The 17,093-nt window shown below is 38.9% G+C and overlaps 1 protein-coding gene across 1 annotated transcript in view; it reads right to left on the bottom strand.

The window, feature by feature from the left end:
• The window catches only part of LOC139469679 (transmembrane protein 130-like), a 31,886-nt gene that overhangs the window by 8,037 nt on the left and 6,756 nt on the right, over positions 1-17,093 (bottom strand). Inside the window, exons 4-5 of the mRNA XM_071251920.1 lie at positions 2,740-2,824; positions 207-415 (exon numbers count right to left, since the gene is read on the bottom strand). Coding sequence (XP_071108021.1) covers positions 207-415; positions 2,740-2,824 — 294 coding nt within the window. The remainder of the gene's footprint in view (positions 1-206; positions 416-2,739; positions 2,825-17,093) is intronic.

Below are 17,093 nucleotides of genomic sequence, written 5' to 3'. Positions count from 1 at the left end.
CTTTGACCTACCTGCATTGAATGCATAGTCTTCTTGGAAGCACACATGCTCTGTGATGTGACCAACTTTGACCTACCTTGATTGAATGCATAGTCTTCTTGGAAGCACACATGCTCTGTGATGTGACCAACTTTGACCTACCTGCATTGAATGCATAGTCTTCTTGGAAGCACACATGCTCTGTGATGTGACCAACTTTGACCTACCTGCATTGAATGCGTAGACGTTGAAGGAGGATGACATGTAGCTGACATCGTTGTAGACAGTGAACTGGACAGTGCTCCATCCCAGGTTAGTCAGTTTGATGCGGACCTGGTGGTTGCAGGTACTCAGGAACTCTGCTGGGGGACACGTGGGTGAAGACGGCTCACTGGTGTTGAGGGCCGTCACATTCCAGCACACCGAGGTAGGGTAGCTGGGGGAGAAACAGTTTAACATTTAAATCTAGGAAAGAAACAACACTATAAAGTTTGCTGGGAATCGGTTGCAATTTTATGATCGATCATTGGTTATCATTAGTTTGTCCCAACTGTGTGTTGTTTCCATCTCAAGTGTACTTTTTGCGGGACCCATCGCCGCTGTCATGTGATAAATCGTGACGTCACAATCAATTCATATTCCTGCTCGTTACCCAAGCTAACAAAGACTATAACAAAGCTATAGTGGAGAGGCAATTCTGCGATGGTGGGCCCTTAGATGTAGTAATGCAGGATAAGTATACAAATGTAAGAAAATATTTAGATTTTACAAAATTGTTTACTTATCCTACATTACTCCTTAATGCATCTGTATCAGACAGTATGGTGGTTGGTACCGATATACCTTCTGATGTCCAAAAGCCTCAATAATTATAAACCCTTCAAACGACAAGTTGTCAAGGAAAACGGTACATTGGACGGTAGGGCCAGTTCAATCTTATTTACAGAAAGAACATGAGAATTGAGGATAAGTCCAAGTAACCAAAACAGTAAAAAAAAGGAATATTAGCGTAAGCTATTATCTTCATGTACTGTGTTACCAAGCCAAAGCTGAAAAGACTCAGCACTGCGCGGGACGGCAGGAATAATAAGGTTCAATAAGGTAGACAGCTAGTTGATCTTTTGCTATGCAATCCCAGCACAACCTGAAGTGTACTGCTCCCTGCGTACCATGCTCAAGACGGACACGGGTGATGTCAAGTGCATGTAACTCGCTCAGCCACATCCAGCGGCTAAAGCCAAGAGAAATATAGTTTTCTTGGTGAGTTAAAAAAAAGAGGATGCATTGAGGGGCTGGAAAAGGGGCACGCGCAATCCTCAAAGTACTACATTCGATGCATTGGGACGAAATTTGGCCTTCTGATCCTCAAGCCTGAAAGAGCGTAGTAGAGCCTATAGTTCCGGGACCTTTGTCATTTTGCCATTCTCTGGACCGGCCAACACTGAACTCTTCCAAGTCGAAGTTGTTTATGTGCCATCCACTCAGGCATCAGTGCGAGGATGAGGTGAGTATTCCATTCTGTGGATGAATCCCATTCCTCACCGTCTGATACCTCTGATGAATCGGAATGGTGGTGAAGCACCCTCCTCATAGGTGTGTTCTACTGCAGTGTGTAGCTCTTACTCCAGAAGAGTGCTCAGATGAAGCTCCTGGTGAGGGTAACGAAACCCACATATGAGCAGTGGTGTTGGCAGCTAGTGCATGGCGAAGTAGCATAGGCATAGGCATAAACGCTAGTGCTTGGGTTGTCCGAGGCGTAATAGTTGTTGCTGAGGCTGGTACACTGGCGGAGGCCCCTGGTAGATTTGTGACATGGACTGCTGCCACATGGATTGCATGAAGCTCTGCATCCAAGGATTCTCCAGGTACGCAACCATAGGCTGCGCGTACATAGGTAGAGCAACTAAGTAGGTAGGTGGTTCAGTGTTAAGCTGACCCAGTATTGATGACATCACAGGATGAGCTTGATGCCCTGAAGATATAGTCATCGTCGATGCACCTGGAAGGGCGTAGGCACAAGCCCTTGTCGACATAGGCTTGCATTGGTGCTAACCCGGTAGAAGAGCTATCAGATGCGTGCGCTAGCGTCGCTTGGACCATCACTGTGGAGGCCATGGATGCCTGATAATTTGGGATAGGTGCAATACTCACAATCGAGTCTGATGCCGTAGTACATGGAGGTAAATGAATGTCGGCAAAACATTTACAAGTTTTGAAAGTGTATCAAAATATAAACATGCCAAGGGCTAAAGGTATTTAAATATACATGAAATATTAATACCTAATCAAGAATTGCAACAATAATGACTACCTCCCTCGGCAGCAAACAATGTAACGCAAATTGAAAATGGCGGAAACAAGGAGACCTATGGCAGGAAAAAGACAAAGTCTTCCCACATAGAAAACACCTGCACATCAATACACATTAAAGTGGGCATAATATGAAAAGACATACATCACTCCTCACAGACACAATCTAGTGCGGTAGCAGAAAGCTAACCACCAAATTAAGTCAAAGTACGAGGAGCAAAACGAAGCACAACTTCCCTGTAGGAGTGAGTGAGTTGGGTTTAACGCCGCTTTTAACAGTATTCCAGTTATATCACGGCGTCTCAGCTTAATGTGGGAGGAAAGCCCGAAGTGATGCAGGTCTCAGACTTGAGATGGAAACAACACACTTTTTTTCCCACCCAGGACTATATCATTATATTTGTACAGCTGGTCCTTGGGTATTTCAAACATAGCGTAGAGACGAGTTACCTTCCATTACACGTTATGTTCACTGATATGTACTGTCCAATTCCTGCACTCAAGTCACCATCGACATCAATTGTCTTCAGAGGCTCTGCAAACATAACACAAAAGCTATATCAATATCAAACATGTAAGATGGGTTGTTAATCCAAATGTTTAAAATTGCACACAGGTTCATAATTTACTGTCATCTGGGCCAACATGGACAATGCATTCTTAGCAGTATAACCATCGTAAGTCTATGTTAAGTATGGAAGTCACAGTCATCTTGTTACAGATCACCTAACGTAAGTCTAGGTTAAGTATGGAAGTCACAGTCATCTTGTTACAAATCACCTAACGCAAGTCTAGGTTAAGTATGGAAGTCACAGTCATCTTGTTACAGATCACCTAACGTAAGTCTATGTTAAGTATGGAAGTCACAGTCATCTTGTCACAGATCACCTAACGTAAGTCTAGGTTAAGTATGGAAGTCACAGTCATCTTGTTACAGATCACCTAACGTAAGTCTATGTTAAGTATGGAAGTCACAGTCATCTTGTTACAGATCACCTAACGTAAGTCTAGGTTAAGTATGGAAGTCACAGTCATCTTGTTACAGATCACCTAACGTAAGTCTATGTTAAGTATGGAAGTCACAGTCATCTTGTTACAGATCACCTAACGTAAGTCTAGGCTAAAGTATGGGTGCTACGATCATTCTAGTGCTAAAATAGCTTTGTGCAACAGGCCCTGGTAACTATTGTTAACATGACATACATAGTTTGTCTTACAAACTGCATCTTGATGATGAAGAGTATGTTTGGCTACAAATAAACACGATGGACAATCCAGCATGGATGCTGAAATTTGTAATATCTGGACCCCGAATGTACTCTGAAGGAGAAGCCAATAAAAACCCTGACAACCGTTTCTAAGCTCAAATGCATTGTAGCCAATCATGTCGGGGATTCTCTACAGTACATTTTGTGACTAAGTTTGTGTAATTTAAATGGGCATATAGAGAACCCAAGTAAAACTACACAATGATATCATCATTCCATGGAGAACATAAATATTATAACATGGCTTGTCCTTAATTGCATAGATTAAAAGATCTTACAGATCTTATCTGATATCTTTAGATATCTTTAGATATTAAAAAATATCTAATAGTATAAGGTGGAAGAGGGGGAACAAGATCATTTCACATGAGTTCAACAGTTTAGTTAGGTATTATGGTTCTGTTCAGGTAAACAAAACCTTCCAAATGGTGTGCTGTTTTCTCCAGGGAATTAGTCAGCAAAGAGTCACAGGAGACTAATCACAATTTTATTTACAAGAACAATTAACAATGAACAATTTACAATATCTTAGAATATAGCTGAGGGTGCCACAGAGAGTTGGTACAAACCTCTGGGCTGTGGTCTGCATGGTATGAGCGTCAAAAACCTTCTGCTTTACATTTTGCTTCTCTATCTATTTAACTAAAATTTAAAACAATAAAAAGGTTGGTTGGTTGGTTTGTTGTTTAATGCCGCACTCAGCAATATTCCAGCTATATGACGGCAGTCTGTAAATAATCGAGTCTGGACCAGACAACCCAGTGATTGAAAACATGAGCATCGATCCACGCAATTGGGATCGATGACACGTATCAGCCAAGTCAGCGAGCCTGACCACCCGATCCCTTTAGTCGCCTTTTACCACAAGCATAGTCACCTTTTACGGCAAGCATGTACAATAAAAAGGAATATGATTGGTTGATACACGATGGGGTGTGCCCGACGGTTAATGAATGGCTAGACAGAGGGGAATACTTAATCCTGTTGGACTGGCACTAATCTTGTTGACATATTTCCTGGGTGCTTGGAAAGAGATTATGGTGTCACTATAGACGAGCTGGTATAGGGGCTAATCCTTAATCAGTCTACATTGAAGTATTTATTGAATATTATTCTAATATAGGTGATGACAGATGCACTTAAATAAAATAGTTCAAGGCTATCTATAAAACTATGTAGACATAACTTTTGTCTTATTGATTAGTATGTCTAGGAGATGGGCTCTTGATACCTTAGGCTATTATTTATCTATAAGCTTTTAAATCTGTTAAACTATGTAGACAAAACTTTTGTCTTATTGAATAGTATGTCTAGGAGATGTGTTCTCATTACCTCAGACTAGCATCTATCTCAAAAGCTATAACTGAAACTACTGGTATTTTGCATATGCATTTTACCTGATGATATGTATTACTTGCTAAACTATAAACTATAATCATACGAAATGTTGTATAAAAATTACACCATGACAACCCATAAAAGCACTTGCTGTAGATCTAATCACCACACGAAAACTTAGGATAAATGTTATATCATGATATAGGAAGGAAAAGCAATAGACAGCAAGTACAGTCAACTGTGGTTATAACCAACTCAAAGGGACCACTAATTTTAGTTCATGATAACCGTACTTCGTTATAAGCATATATACAGCATATGGCGTGACTAAAAAATAAGTTCATTTTAAGCCTGTTCGTTATAAACATAGTTTACGGTATTTGGTTGATTGATTGGTTTGTTGTTTTATGCCGCACTCAGCTATATGACGGCGGTCTGTAAATAATCTGGATCAAACAATCCAGTGATTGACATCATGAGCATCGATCCACGCAATTGGGAAATGATGACATGAATCAACCAAGTCAGTGAGCCTGACCACCCGATCTCATTAGTCATGACAGATGCACTTAAATAAAATAGTTCAAGGCTATCTATAAAACTATGTAGACATAACTTTTGTCTTATTGATTAGTATGTCTAGGAGATGGCCTTTTATGGCAAGTATGGGTTGTTGAAGACCTACTCAACCCCGGACCTTCACAGGTATGACTGTATATGGAATCCAAGTGCCTTAGTACCTTTAACTGCACAACGGAACTTACTTCTGTCAAACCATAGACATTTGACCAGAACCTTGCAAAGAAAACGGAACTTGATGTCACTTTCAACAGATAGCAATGTGACAGAGAGGTAACTGCTATAATGATATAAGCTGCTTGAAACAAACGGGAAGGTTACATTGTGTGATTGTGTTATTTTGCATTAAAAATGAAGAGAAACAATTTTTATCAAACATTTTTACAATTTAATGACATCACGTTTTTCTTCAAATTCTCTCTCAGGACAAAAATATTGTACAATTTCGATATATTTCAGTTTTTTTACAATTCTTGAGCTGGTAGGTCTGTTATTCTCATAAACAAAAAACATTTGGCCTTGTGTACGAATGGTATGTGTTTCACTGTAGCAGCAGTTATCTGTGCCTGACCATGAAACAACACTTGTTGATCAGTGAATATCTCTATACTAGCTCACCTCCTACCGACTAACCCACATATCTAATCTTTTAACAGGTTCAGAATGTGGGCAGTTGAATCTCTGAAATACTTTGATGTGTTTTATCTTCAACATCCTAAATGAAATACATATTTATAAAAATGGAGAACACCATTAATCCTTTAGATTACAGTTTATTATTGACTAAACTTTTCTCATTAAAGAAAGTTTCCAAACATGCCTACTATACACTTTTGGGACCTTTGGTTAGTTGGAAAGCCAGACAGAAATGGGAATTTAATCTTGGTGAATTAAACTGGAAATCCATTTTTATAAAACCTTTCAAAATAACCAAAGATACAAAGCCTCGGTGGTTTCAGTTCAAGATAACTCATAGGATACTTACAACCAACTCTTTTCTATTTTATATCAAGAATGTTGACAGTGATCGATGTACTTTTTGCAGTGATGAAAGAGAGACGATCGTCCATCTCTTGTGGGAGTGTGATATTGTACAGAATTTTTGGAAACAGTTTATGAGCTGGATAAATGACAAATGTGGACACATTCATAATCTAAATCTTTCAGCAGAATTTATTATTTTTGGCTTTAACAAAAATCTTATTACTGATAAAGTGTTTGATTTTATCATCCTGTTCACAAAATACTTTATCTACAGATGTAGAGTTCAAAATATACTACCAAATATACAGTTTTTAAAGAATGAACTCAAACTTCGCTATAAGATAGAGAAAAGACGTTTTTTGTCCACAAACAGAGGTTTGGAATTTAACAAAGACTGGATGATGTACCATAACCTTTTTGAATTTTAGGATATGTATATGTATGTGTTCATGTGTATGTATGTGTGTGTATATATATGCTTGTGTTCATGCCTATATTATGGTATGCCCATGTGTTAGTGTCTACATTTCCGTATCATTCATTTGGAACCACTGACTTGAGATTTGAGATCTCTCTTTGAGAATATAATGCATGTGTGTGTGTGTATGAGAGTGCTTGTGGCGTCCCTGTGTGAAAGCGTGTAAATGGTGTTTGTATGAGAAGTGTGAATGGCTGTTGTTTTTATGATAAAAAAAAGGGGACTCCATCATGTGATACATATATATTATGTATTAAATCATTTATTATCGCTAGTAATATCAATCTCACATTACAAATGATGTGCAAACAGTCAATGTATTAATATGCACTATATCATGTACAATGTATCCTTAACCCTGAATAAAAAAAGTATTACAAAAAAAATAAAAAATACATATTTATAATCTAGAGATGCATCTGGCACTGTCAAACTGATACTGGTATTTATCACATGACTTTAACTGTGTCATGACCACGTTATCTCGTCTCGTGATGATGAGATCAACATGGTCAAGTATCACTTGAATTCTTCCTCCCACACATGTTGCATGGCCAGCAGTAGAGAATAGGGCTGGGACGGGTAACTCGGGTACTCGGGTCTGGTGGGTCCTGAGTAGGACCCGGGTACCCACAGGACTACCCAGATCTATGGTTAGTCATGTGATATACAGTAAACTACGTTTATAACGAACACGCTTATAACAAACTGACGGATATAATGGACTTACTTTTTTGTCCTGACTGTTTGCTGTAGTTATGCTGTATATATGCTTATAACGAACTACGGTTATAACGAACTTAATTTAGTGGTCCCGTTGAGTTTGTTATAACCGTAGTTTACTGTATTGTTTAATGACAAAAACTCACTTTAGCTCAGTGGTTACACTACAAGTTGCTAATGCTGGCATTTCTTTCTGACGATGCACACATTCCTTTTGACTTGTATATGTTTGAGTAAAGATAAAGCTTCAGTCAACTTCAGCGAACTCATGATCTGATCGTTTGATACATGTATATAAATAGCTTTAGCCAGGGCTGCGGTAAAACAATTACTAATCAGACATTTTGTTCCCAACTCTTGAGACTTGCAGTTGGTACCCGGGTAGGGTTGGGTATTGGGGGGTGGGTACCCGGTTAGAGTCTGGTAATAGGAGGTTGGGGACTCGTCCCAGCCCCAGTAGACTAACAAAGTGTCTATGAAATCTTTAATTACACAATACATTTCTCTCCCCTAAAATTAAGGGGGCATGGGTGGCCCAGTCGTCTAAAGTGGGTCTTCGAATCCTGGTTTGCACCCATTATGTTTCTAGGTTTGTCAGCACAATACCCATGCTCGTGGGTTTCACCGAAGTGGTAAATGTCTGAGACCTGCATCACTTGGGGCTTTCCTCCCACATTAAGCTGGCATGCCATTATGTAACTGGAATAATGTTAAAAGCAGCGTTAAACCTCACTCACTTACCATGCTTACTCACTCACTCCCATAAAATTAAAACAAATTGTGGAATAGAGCTGGCTGGACTATCCAGATTGGTCTTTTTTCTCATAAAATACAAATATTCCACAGTCATGGTGCAGGATAAGGACAGGTTGCTGTTGTACAAAGTGGTCTTAGCGCTAAGGTGATCGTAACTCCTATACCTAAACATAGAATTATGACCTGGGTAACGCTAAGGTTGTTCTGTACAATGCCACCCAGCACTTTAGACAGCCCTTTGGAAATCAGTTAAGTGAGAACTAACAACTTAATATGTATCTAAGACTATAATTCCATCCAACAGTTCCTATCTTTTATGAAAAATTGTTTCCTGCCTGAAATTCTAATTTACAACTGTATTGTCATTTACATGTTTAGATATCAACTACAGGTACTTTGATGACAGTCACAAGGAACTCAGTTATCCTATAATGGATAGTGTTATCAGTGAAATAAACAAATCGTGATAGACATGATAAACTTAGCATCACAATCAGATAAACAGGCAAATGAGGTGAACCAGGGAGACTACCTATAATATATAGGATCCACACATCACTCCGATGTCATAGTTTGATTCACTTCAGATTTGGTTGTTGGTTGGTTTGTTGTTTTACACTGCACTCAGCATGCTCAGCAATATTCCAGCTATTTGACAGCCGTCTGTAAATAATTGAGTCTGGACCAGACAATCCAGTGAATGACATCATGAGCATTGATATACACAATCATGAATCAACCATGTCAGCGATCCTGACCGTCCAATCCTTTTAGTCGCCTCTTACGACAAGCATACAGTCAAGTCTCATTAATCCGACACTCGTTAATCCGACACTCGTTAATCCGACACTCGGCTTTATCCGACACAAATGATGGGAACCGATTGATTCAGCGCTATTTAGTCCCGTTAATCCGACATTCTCGCACTCCGACTCAAACACACCTAATTTGCAACGACTTACCGAAACCACTCATTAATCAGTCTCGTTAATCCGACACAGTGGTCAGCGTATGCCGTGGTCATCTGCCCGCGAGTACACAACCCCCTGTTTTGACACGCACTGGCTGCAGAGATTAACTTTAACAATTAACAGGAGTAGTGTAGTCACCTTTTAAGACAAGCATGGGTTGCTGAAGACCAATTCTAACCCGGGTGTTCACACGTCACACGTCATTACTATTTTGATGACAAGTTCAAGACCATTTCAGAAATCATTCTGTCTGTTTACAGTGCTGAGGGTAAAAAGATACCACCGGGTACCCATTAACTGCTGAACAGAGGCGCATGAAATCACATAACCGACACCGAATGTTTTACCACCATGATATACGTGAACCGGTCTGGGAGAGTGCAGGGAGAGTTTACCACTGTTGACACAGGATGAACACGTCATTACTATTTTGATGACAAGTTCAAGACCATTTCAGAAATCATTCTGTCTGTTTACAGTGCTGAGGGTAAAAAAATACCACCGGGTACCCATTAACTGCTGAACAGAGGCGCATGAAGTCACATAACCGACACCGAATGTTATACCACCATGATATACGTGAACCGGTCTGCGAGAGTGCAGGGAGGGTTTACCACTGTTGACACGGGCCTGCCATTCATCCTGTGCAGGTACATGACCAACCAGGCATAATCCATCCTAATATAGACCGAACCACCAACTAATGCACTCAGGTAACTTGTCCCACAAATACTGTTATCAAGTCAGATACACTGCAAGTACTTCTCTTTAGAATTGCATATTTACATGTACACATACACAAGTATGTATAAACATGTGTTCTGAAATTAGAGCTGTGAAGTCGGTGAGATATAACTGGCCATCTCTTCTTGGACAGGCTACATGCAAATACACACAAACAAAACTCTCACAACCCTCTCATCTGGACATGCCTGAAGCAGGAAAGTATTTATTTATAAAAAATCTTGGTCGATAGGTATGATCCTACACATCCTCATGTTTTGTTTGTTTGTTGTTTAACGCTGCACACAGCAATATTCTAGCGATATGATGGCGGGCTGTTTGTTTGTTTGCTTGTTTGTTGTTTAAAGCAGTCTGTAATTAATCGAGACTGGGCCAGACAATCCAGTGACTGATATCATGAGCATTGATCTGCGCAATTGGGATATGATCATTTGATGATGACATGCATCAAACAAGTCAGCCAGCTTGACCACCTGATCTCGTTAGTCGCCTTTTACGGGTCATATCTTCAAGTAGTTTACGAGTATGGTTACGTACAGAGAAGAATAATCTTAAAGATTATCAATACTTGAATTTTATTTCATTTAACTGGCATGAACAATTATGGAAATATTGACAGAAACATACTACAAACAAAATTTGAAATTATACATTTGTGAGTGAGTGAATGCTGTTTTATGCTTCTATACAATAAATTCCCAGAATTGTGGGTGACCATTTTCCCGAAGCAAGCGTGTCTGCTAGCCTGTATCAAAGCCTAGTTTCTACGTGAAAACAAGACTTTGATGAAAAGGCTGGTGGACGCTCTTGCTTCAGGAAGATGGTAGGTGACTTTCAAAGATTCATTTGTTGTATTTAATAGACTGTGTTGTATCGTGTTTTAAACCAGTTTTTGTTAATATTGTTCTCAAAAACATCTTTTATCATCTTGGATTGGCAATCATTTTTAGCATAAATATATGATCGGGTGGTCAGGCTCGCTGACTTGGTTGATGCAAGTCATCGTATCCCGATTGCGTGGATCGATGCTCATGATGTCAATCACTGGATTGTCTGGTCCAGACTCAATCATTTACAGACTGCCATCATATAGCTGGAATATTGCTGAGCGCGGTGTAAAACAACAAACCAACCAAACCAACCTTTATTATTTGTATTTTGAACCACCTGTTTGGTCTTTTTTGAGATACAGAAATAATAGATGTTGATCTGAATGTTCTACTAACTCGTACCATGAATCTAGAAGCCTTGACACAAATTGGCACATTAATCAGTGAGTGAGTATGGTTTTACGCTGCTTTCAGCAACATTCCAGGAATATCACGGTTGGAGACAGCAGAAATGGGCTTCACACATTGTACCCATGTGGGGAATCGAACCCAGGTCTTCAACGTGACAAGCGAACACGTTACCCACTACGCTAACTAGGGCTGCAACGATAAACCTAGGTTACGATACGATACGTATCTCGATACTTACATCACGATTCGATACGTATCTCGATAGGCTACGATATGACATCATAGTGACATGAGAAGATAAGAGATAAATGAATTAAACTTAGTTTATAAAAAAGAAAATTTAAATGAAAGTGAATGTTCATGAGTCATAAAATATATGAAACTTAATGAATCATCTGCTATTTCCATGTTATGGCTAGCAAACACAAAAGTAACAGTCCTACATATTTGTGAGTTGTGGCTAGATAGTAGGAGTAAATACTAAATGTTCCAGTGTCCAGTAATTGACACAGATAGGTATTATGTTCAGGATATGATCTGATTTGAATTAGATTGACTAGTTCAGTACCCAAAGGTAAAATAAAAAAGTCCTAAAAAGTATGGTAGCATCATTAGCTGACAAGGAAGCTGTACGAGAGCAAAATAGAACAGGGTAGTTATGAAAATGGGAAAAGGAAATAACACAAAAATACATTCCATGCATCTGTTTCCTGTAGACGTGCCAGAATAAGGTCAGGGTATATATTTAGTCATTCTCATTGATGGCTGAATGTTTCATAGACAAGTACCAAATTGTCACTGATAAATAACTGTCACTTTCTAAAAGCAACAAAACAATGCAAAAGTGAGCAGGGCTCACTTATACCCCCAACCTCGACTCCAACATATTTGAAACATGACTTAGTTAAACATGAAAAAACTCTCTTCTATTAGTATGAAAACTGTTCCATAAATTTGAAAAGAATCAATGAATGAAAAAAAAGCTGTATTTCTTCAGAAAATCGAAATATTGAAATCTTTCGCACTGCACCTCTCCTATTAGTATAAAAAGAGTTTTCAAGTACATGTATCTCGTATCGTATCATGAGAATTATCTACCGATGCATCTGTACAATCATGACATCCCTACGGAATTCCATGGACGGACGGATGAAATTCCTTGGCACAACAATCACCCTGCCCTAGTAGGTCGGCATACAATAAAAAGGGTCAATGGCAAGTCAGCTGTATGTCCTGTTTGAAATACAGTGAATCCTCCAACTACTGCTGTCATCGGGGTTCAAGATCCCGACCCTGGCGTTAGGAAAGAGCTTGCCGATGATCAACACATCACATAATGATGGTAGTGAATGGAACGTAATTATCTCAGTCACGGGGACATGAATGTAGATCTCTGCAGCCTCCATCACAGATGATAATTCAAAATGCATGCGTAAATCAGATAAATGATAATTTGTGTTTATGAGTGATTGTATTTTTTTACGACTGAATGTATCATATAGAAACACACTGTTGTTATAGTCTGGTTTCTCGAAAGAAACGTTGTCCTACTTGTATCATAGATCAATGAGAGTGCATATCCAGACAAGCCTTGTATAAAAGGGAAGTTCTTGATAAAGTTTTGGGAAGCGAGGTATATCCCGAGCTGCATCCGAGCTGCATCCGAGCCAGGGTGCATCAAGGAGTGTTGTATGGAGGACGGTATGGGGGCTGAACTCTGAACTCTCTGGAAGTACCACACATGCACAGAAAACCACATCAGTTTCATTGGCCGTTAACTTCTACCAATCATCAGGCCACACATTTAACACACTTGACAATTTGAACGAGAATGGGTTAGCGTCCAAATAATATGTCTAATGAAACTGAAGGAGATCTGGGTTTAACTGGACACAAAATACTGCATCTGATACAAATTGTAAATTAATGCCACTAAGTACAATTATGAATCCTGGACACGAATCAATATTGTAGATTGCATGTCATATACAACTGACATTTGTATTCTGGTGAAATATACACTCAAAACACAATGTGCCATTGGTTGATTTTCTTCAATCCAGCAATGTAATTCCCATCTATAACTGGCTCCTGAATATTAATAATAACACAACATCAGTACAATTCTTGGAAATCCCACGAGGAGTGTAACATGCATGTAGCCTGGGACCCTTTGTTCATGTCTTGCAAACAAGACCTCCCAAAAATATAAATGAGAGTCCCTGGGATTCGTAAATAGACAGACCCAAGTAAAACCCTGGGAGTTGTGGCGCTAAGATCGCGATGTGCAAGTAGAACATGTGCGTCTGAGTAACGAATGGTGTAATGACTGCTTTAAACACTATAATTAATAACAGCTCCTCTAGGCTCAATTAGCAGATTAAACCATGCCAGATTTTTTCCAAATTCTTATAATGCCTATGATGAAAACTTAGTGTGTTTTCTGTCAGTGTCACACACATTTCACATTGTTGTTGACATACTTCTAAATGACTCACAGAGCATAAAAAAGATATTGGTGCATAGAACAGATGTAGCTTATATCTAAACTTCATGAAAGCATGTCAATAGCGAAACTATTTTTAAATTTGTACTCTTTATCTGCTCAACACACAAGTAAAGAACATTGAAATCTGAAAGGGAAATGTTTGAATAACCTCAAGTGGTGTCAGAGCTTTAATGTCCCTCATTGACAGCACACTGCAAGATGGCAACCTACAACCGTGACATGGAGGACATTTACAGACAGAATTATGGCCTGGTATTTTTTTACGCTGCAGCTTGTGATTGCTGCTGGCTATGTACCTCGCCATGTTGTTAGTTATCTTCACTGTCATAAAGGTATATGTATAGCCAGAGATACACTAACATACTGACACTTCGTCTACGAAAACATTTCTTTAAAAGAAATGTAATTTATTTTTTTCAGTCAAACATTTCCTCCTCTGCTGGTCAAGAAACAAGACTTGGTTTCGTTTGACTAAACTTGCCAATGCTTTTTGTTAAAAATATTTTTTGGGAAAACCAACCCTGGCTTTTTGATCACAGAAACCCCATGAAGAAACATTTCATCCTTATTTATCTAAAGACCATTTGTTTGTAAAAAGAATCTGTGTACACAATATTTCATAAAAGTGTGTCTGAGGACGAGAAAATCATCACTTTGGTATTTTTTTTCAGATAAACCAGCTTTCAATTTTCCCTTTCTTAAAAGTGGTTTTCTTTAGTTGTGAGCACCTAATGACAAGAGATTTGACAAAATACAAATGAGTGAGTGAGTGAGTGAGTGAGTATTGTTTTACGCTGCTTTAAGCAATATTCCAGCAAAAATGGGCTGCACACATTGTATCCATGTCGGGAATCGATCCCAGGTCTTCGGCGTGACGAGCAACCACTTAAACCACTAGGCTACCCACCTCCCTTTAAAATGTCAGTGTTTATATTAATTGAGGATATGTATAAATGAGGTTAATAAATGTTTCTGGGAACGTGGAAAACAAAAGGCAATTTGTATTTATGTCCTTCACAATGTTCTTGATACAAAAGTGAACATAATTTCAATGAAACAAAGCATAAACAAAAAAGAAAATTACTTTTTCAAAACTAATGTCAGGCTCAAACTTAGAAAAGAAATCAAGCATAAAATGAAAAAAAAAGACCAAACTGCTATTTCAATTCATTTGGATGAAAAATTGTTTCCACTCAAACAGGGTGAGTTAGGAACTGAAATTGACCATGTTGATGTTGTGTTGATGTTGTGTTGATGTTGTGTACAGTACATGACACAAGCCTATCTGAGTCCTAAAACCAGTGGTATCTAACGCCTATCGGAGACATCACCCAGTTGGTCATACTCTGTGAACTTTGTACCAATCTGAAACACAGCCTGCCCGTCACATGCAGCTATCAATGACCGACTTCTGCCAGCATGTCTAGTTCACCCTTTGTTTACAATGTCATCAACACATGTGACAATCCTTACACTGTACATCTGTATCGGCTTACAAATTGAGATGTTTTCCCGAAATTTTCATTTATAAAATACTCCAGTTTCATTAACCTAACATTTTTTGTAATCTGAAATTGAAAAATTGGGTATTAACTTTTTTTCCTGTTTTTCTGATGTGTTGATTAACATGGTAGAGTCCTGTGTCATTAGTGCCGGAGAATGGACCTGTGAAGTCACTATGATATAAAGGTGGTAAAAATGAACAAACTGCAAGCACTGCAGTGTAAGATATAGGGTGTCCTTGGCTCCCCATGGAGCCACAGATTTGGCAGATTGAGACGTTTTCCCCCAACCCGACTGTTAGATAGGTATGGGGTTATTGGGCGAGCGAGTATGATTTTACGTCCATGTGGGGAATAGAACCCAGGCCTTCGACGTGATGAGCGAATGCTTTAACCACTAGGCTACCCCACCGACCCTTAGGCTACTGGTAACTATTCTGACAAGAAAGAGTGGGAAAGAATTTTAGGAAAATTATAAATTTTTAAACTTATTTGGATTGTGTACCTGTTTAAGTGTGGTTTCAGTTTCAGGTTAAAGGCCTCTCTGCCAGTCTGTGATATATCAGGCTTGACATATTACAATGTTAACTGCCTTTAGTGCAGGGCTAACAGTTTCCGTGTACATACAAATGCAATCTCATTAAAATCAGATCATAGTTCTCGCTATCGCTAAACCGGTAACGTCAGAACGACCTTTCATCCAACCAATCAGAGCGTCGCTTACCAGATCATGACAGTGACAGACGGAATGTGTTTTCTGATCATGCAACCTCGAAATATTTAACAGAGGGTATTCTGAAAGACAATTACAGGTTTTATGATTATATCCATACAATCTAGGCCATCTGTAAGCCATTCAAGAATGTTCTTTTTTACAGTTTTAAATTTTTTAACCAGGAATACATCAAAATATGTTTCGAAGCGTAGTCGCCAGTTTGAAACTAGTGTCGTAAAGCTGCCTTCTGATTGGCTAAGGCGATTTCTTGTCAGTCATTTCATTGATCGGTCAAAGTTCACGAGAGGTTGTTCTGACGTGACCCCTAATGGGATGTCCTCAGATCTTTGTCTAGCGGTAGCGAAAACTGAGATCTGATTTTAATGAGATTGATATAAATGGGATATCTTAAAAGTGTCCCAAACCTTAACGACATAGTTAAAGTATAAAAAGATAGGAAGGCATGAACAGGAGTATTATCAATCATTATTATTATTATTATATAATATATATATTATTATAAATTAAGTAAACAGATGACAGGGTTATCCAAATATAAAATCAATACATGAAACAGCTATTTCTATGAGAATACTATACCCAGGATATAGTGATACATTTTTGACAGCTGTTGGGCTATGTCAGGTGACAGTGACACTGCAACACTGGACAACAGTTAATATCCCATCCACATGTCACAGTGACTGACTCCCTTTCACAACTACCTACCACAGCGGAGGGAAACTCAATGCTTTTCATTAACAAGATTCATCTTCTATGTAGTTGAGCAGGTTTAAAAGCATGACTGTTTCATATTACAGGGTATGAAACTCCCAAAAATTTCAGCCAGACCACATGACTGGCTAGCTGAAATACTTGCCAGCCCTGACCAAAACCTGCCTGCCCACTATAATCATATATTTCTCAGGAAAAGCTAACGGGGTTTCTTTTGGTTACATTTTATCATTCATCTTTAAATGTGAATTAATGATTATC

This window comes from Haliotis cracherodii, unplaced genomic scaffold (genome assembly GCF_022045235.1).
Source record: "Haliotis cracherodii isolate W230 unplaced genomic scaffold, xgHalCrac1.p SCAF_2, whole genome shotgun sequence".
NCBI lineage: Eukaryota > Metazoa > Mollusca > Gastropoda > Lepetellida > Haliotidae > Haliotis > Haliotis cracherodii.
This window is presented reverse-complemented; position numbering and strand designations above follow the sequence as displayed.